Source organism: Hemitrygon akajei, unplaced genomic scaffold (genome assembly GCF_048418815.1).
Source record: "Hemitrygon akajei unplaced genomic scaffold, sHemAka1.3 Scf000042, whole genome shotgun sequence".
Lineage (NCBI taxonomy): Eukaryota > Metazoa > Chordata > Chondrichthyes > Myliobatiformes > Dasyatidae > Hemitrygon > Hemitrygon akajei.
This window is the reverse complement of record NW_027331928.1, coordinates 1339672-1344651: the sequence shown is the minus strand read 5'-3', so window position 1 is coordinate 1344651 and position 4980 is coordinate 1339672. Positions and strand designations below refer to the sequence as shown.

The 4980-nt window shown below is 51.6% G+C and overlaps 1 protein-coding gene across 1 annotated transcript; it reads right to left on the bottom strand.

The window, feature by feature from the left end:
- Positions 1-621: 621 nt before the first annotated feature.
- LOC140720433 (uncharacterized) lies at positions 622-4676 on the bottom strand. Its single transcript, XM_073035285.1, has 5 exons — positions 4547-4676; positions 3834-3963; positions 2946-3017; positions 1243-1362; positions 622-869 (listed from the first exon to the last, which is right to left on the bottom strand). Exons 1-5 carry the CDS (start codon positions 4607-4609, stop codon positions 622-624), a joined length of 633 nt encoding a protein of 210 aa, XP_072891386.1. The 5' UTR covers positions 4610-4676.
- Between the last annotated feature and the right edge of the window lie 304 nt (positions 4677-4980).

The window sequence follows — 4980 nt, the reverse complement described above, 5'->3', positions numbered from 1 at the left end:
CATTTCATTCGCTTTCTTCACCACCAACTGAACTTCGGGGGTTAACCTTTAGGGTCTCTTGCAAAACTACTCCCAAATGCTTTTGCAACTCTTCATTTTGAATTGTCTCACCATCTTCATAATAGTCTGCTTGTTTATTTCATCTTCCAAAGTGCACGACCATACACTTTCCAAAATTGTGTCTCATTTGCCTCTTCTTTGCCCATTCCCCTAAACTATCTGCGTCCCTCTGTACGCCCTCTGTTTCCTCAACACTTCCCACTCCTCCACCTATCTTTGCAAATTCTGCACAAGTCTTTGAAAGACATTGTCGAAATCAGTGGTCCCAACACCGACCCCTGTGGAACTCCACTTGTAACCGGCAGGCAGCCAAAATAGGATCCCTTCATTCCTACCCTCTCTTTTCTACCAATCAACCAATGCTCCCCCCGTGCTAGAAACTTCCCTGTAATTTTACGGGCTCTCATCTTCCTAAGCAGCCTCATGTGCGGTATATTGTCAAAGGCCTTCTGAAAATCCAAATACTCTATCGATTCCTGAAAGATCATTGTTGAAGCCTCGGCAATCTCTCCGCCTACTTCCTTCAGAACCCGTGGCTGCTTTCCATCAGGTCCATGAGATTTAATCCAAGTCACTGACATCCTCAGTTACTTTCAGCCGTAATCGCTGAGAGTCCAAATTCCTTGACTCGGCAAAGGCTGAGAAGTGTCTGACTGATTCCTGAGGTGTTTTACTCTCTCCTATGCGATTAATGAAGTTGGAGTCGTGGGTCCTGTCTCCGTCAACTTCATTTGGGAGCTTGACTGGGTCCCTCAGGGGAGGCTTATCCAGATGATTATGATACAGGGGATCCACGGGGAATCGGCCGTCTGGATTCAGAGTTTATTATTTTTTCACCGTTGTATTATTGTCTGCCCACTTTCTGTTCTTTTTCCACAAATCGGATACATGACGGGCTAAACTCTGACATTCTCCAGCCGGATCTGTGACTGATCTACTGTCGCATTGAACTTTTCAATTTGGCAGTTTTCAACATGATCCACAAGAGTACCCATCTTCACATCATGTGCAACTCACAAACACATCCATCTACAGTTTCAACCAGATGATTTATACACATCACAGACAGGAGGTGGAACGAGCTCGCAGAGAAGTGGTCGAGGCAGATGAATTAAAATTTGAAACACTTGGGCAAATGATACCTGACGCTTCCAGAATGGCGTCACTATTGTGAACACTGACCTGTTTGTATAGTAGTTGGCATCCGTCCGGGTCCCGAGGTGATGTGAGCACCCTCTTCCTCATCGATGAGGGGATCGTCTCTTCGAAAGTTCATCTCTGAGTAGGTGGAAATCGGACCATCTGGGAGAGAAAGTCGGACAGGCCGGTCAGGGAGAGAATGAGACAGCGGTAGAGAATGAGGGAAAGAGAGAAGAGACAGCAGAGGAGAGAGAGGAGTAAGCGAGAGGGAGAGAGGGGTAATCGGGGGAATGTGAAAGAGAGGGAGCAGAGAGTGTGGGAAAGGGGAGAATGGGGAAAGGTAAGTAGATAGAGGGGAAAGTCAACGGAGAGAGCAGGAGTCGTAGAAGGGCAGAGATGTGCAAAAGACAGAGAGAAGTGTTGGGAAAGGGGGGAAAGCGTGAGAGTGTGCGGTAGGGAAAGGAAATAGTGGAGGAAGAAAAGAGGATGGGAGAGGATCAGTGTGTGAGAGATAGGGGAAGAAAGAGGGAGGCAGGGGAGAGAGAGGAGAAAGAGTGTTGAGAGAGTTGGTTTAGAACTGGGTCAGTGTTATACACATTTTATAAAGTTATCGTTTCTCACTGATCCTTGCCACTCTCCTCCCTCCTCTCCACTCTTCCCAAGGTGTTTCCTGCTCACCGGCCATGGCACAGCACTCCCTGCTCCCGAACCCGCCCCATCACACATCTCCCCTCAGTGCCCCCAGTTTAAACCCCTCTCACGGTACGCCCACCACACAAAAAAAAATTCATGGGATTTTCTGCACCGACCCCACCCAGAGAAACTCCTCATTCCTTTCCACAGCCCTCCCTCTGTACCACCCCGCCTGTGGCTCTGCCTCCGCCCCGACCCTTCCCAGAGCGCTCCTTCCTCACCGACCCTCCCATAGAGCCCGTCTCTCATTCCTTTCCACAGCCTTCCCACTGTACCACCCCGCCTGTGGCTCTGCCTCCGCCCCGACCCTTCCCAGAGCGCTCCTTCCTCACCGACCCTCCCATAGAGCCCGTCTCTCATTCCTTTCCACAGCCTTCCCACTGTACCACCCCGCCTGTGGCTCTGCCTCCGCCCCGACCCTTCCCAGAGCGCTCCTTCCTCACCGACCCTCCCATAGAGCCCGTCTCTCATTCCATTCCACAGCCTTCCCACTGTACCACCCCGCCTGTGGCTCTGCCTCCGCCCCGACCCTTCCCAGAGCGCTCCTTCCTCACCGACCCTCCCATAGAGCCCGTCTCTCATTCCATTCCACAGCCCTCCCTCTATACAACCCCGCCTGTTGCTCTGCCTCCGCCCCGACCCTTCCCACAGCGCTCATTCCTCACTGACCCTCCCATAGAGCCCGTCTCTCATTCCTTTCCACAGCCCTCCCTCTATACAACCCCGCCTGTTGCTCTGCCTCCACCCCGACCCTTCCCACAGCGCTCCTTCCTCCTCACCGACCCTCCCATAGAGCCCGTCTCTCATTCCTTTCCACAGCCCTCCCTCTATACAACCCCGCCTGTTGCTCTGCCTCCACCCCGACCCTTCCCAGAGCGCTCCCTCCTCAGACACCCTCCCATAGAGCACGTCTCTGATCCAGTCTCGCACGCATTGCTCCTGACCTATTGTCTAACAGGGAACAAACAGGGTTAACTGCGCTTGGGATGAGATTTCTCGACAGAAAGATTCACATCAGCTGATCAGAGTCAAACTAGTAAAGTGAAACTGACCTCCATTCGTCCGGACCCGGGGAACAGAGAGGGATTTGAAATGAAGTTCCACATACGATACATCAGGTTTAGCTGGGGACAGAACAGTGAGAGTCAGAAACAGCGTGAGGCTCCCTCTAAACCGTCCCATCAAACACATCCGGGGTCAGACATAGAGTGAAGCTCCCTCCACACCGTCCCATCACACACTCCCGGGGTTAGAAACAGAGTGAAGCTCCCTCCACACCGTCACATCACACACTCCCGGAGTCAGACACAGAGTTAAATCTTCCTACACTCTGTACCATAATGGGGGACAGATTGCGCTTTGGAGCGTACAAGTTTGAGGGGGGGGGACTTGACAGAGGTATATAAAGTTATGAGGGGGATAGATCGAGTTGACGTGGATAGGCTTTTTTCCATTGAGAGTAGTGGAGATTCGAACAAGAGGACATGATTTGAGAGTTAGGGGGCAAAAGTTTAAGAATAGTAGGAAGGGGAATTTCTTTACTCAGAGAGTGGTAGCTGTATGGAACGAGCTTCCAGTAGAAGTGGTAGAGGCAGGTTCGGTATTGTCATTTAAAGTGAAATTGGATAGGCATATGGTTATGAAAGAAATGGAGGTTTATGTGCTGAGTGCGGGCCAGTGGGACTAGGTGAGAGTAAGCGTTCGGCACGGACTGGAAGGGCCGAAACGGCCTGTTAACGTGCTGTAATTGTTATATGGTTGTTATATGGTTTATATTGTACAGTCCCGTGATCAGAAAAGGAGTGCCGCTCCCTCCACTCCGTCCCATCACACACTACCGGAGTCAGACACAGAGTGAAGCTCCCTCTACACCCGCCATTACAAACTCCACGGGTTAGAAAGAGACTGAAACCCCCTCACTCCATCTCTGCCCCACTCACCTCCCGATGGAGACAGTGAGTCCGGTTTTACGAACTGCCTTTTCATGTAGGTCTCGCTCTTGGCCATCCTGTCGCTGGCCCTCTGCGTCTCTGAGCTCAGCGAGGGGAAGCAACCGTTGTCAGAGGAAGCCTGTGTTGACAAGTGGATCAGAACGAGACCAGCAAACACCGGATGAGCAGCCGAAGAAGAGGAGAGGAGCCGACAGCAGAGGGAGGAAGCGCTGGGGACGAGGGAGATTGAGGGTGTGAGAGGGGGTAGTCTGTAACGATTAGAGTGGCGCGGGGAGAAGAGAAGTGCAAGTGGAGTGAAACAGAGGGAGGGAGAGCGAGGGGAAGGTTACGGTTTGGCGGAAAGAGAATCGTGAATTACAGGGGTTAGAAAAGGGTATCACTGAAAGAAGGGGAGGGCAAAAACTGGGAGGGAATGGAGAGAGAGGGGTAGAAATAGAAAGGGAGGATTGTTGGAGAGATTCAATTTCGCCCCTCTCTCCAGTTCTCTGCTTTTTCCTCTACTCCCTCTCTCTCCTCTGCATTTCTATCTCACATCCTCCACTGAAAGCAAGGGGGGAAGTGAAAGGAAATGGGGGCTTTTGAAATGGGGGTGAGGGTATTGGATAAAGGGGTGAAAGTGCGGGAGGCGATGTGCTGTAGCGGTTGTGTGCCGAACAAGTACTCCCGGGATCAGACATAAGTGCAGCTACTTCCATACTGACCCATTGCACAGTCCCAGGGTCACAAACAGAGCTAATTTGCCGCCTCACAGTCCTATAACACATTAACGGATTCAGAAACAGATCGAATCTCCCTCTTCACTCCCAGTTTTTCAGCGTTCCTGTAGTCTCCAACACAGAGTCTGTCTCAGAGATTACAAGTGTGTCTGAGAGACCAGAAGTGGAACAGAGGAGGGTGGGGGAGTGGAAAGATGGCTGTGGAGGGGTGGTGAGTTTCCAGTCACTGGGTGGAATTGGTGTGAAACCACACGACCGGCCTGTACACACAGAGAGACGTAGAGGAGCTCAGAAGCGAGAAATCGATATCCGGTGGAAATGTGCAGCAGTAACACCAACGTTGTGCAAGGAGTTGACCACGTGACTGACCCCGGGAGTGTGTGATGGGACGGTACAGAACATAGAACAGAAAACGATGC

Coding starts and splice junctions, on each gene's coding strand:
- LOC140720433 (XM_073035285.1), bottom strand. CDS start 4,609: ATGTGTTATAGGACTGTGAGGCGGCAAATTAGCTCTGTTTGTGACCCT. Junction 1,363..2,945: donor CCGGGTCCGGACGAATGGAG/GTCAGTTTCACT, acceptor TTTCTCTCCCAG/ATGGTCCGATTTCCACCTAC. Junction 870..1,242: donor GCCAACTACTATACAAACAG/GTCAGTGTTCAC, acceptor CTCTGAATCCAG/ACGGCCGATTCCCCGTGGAT.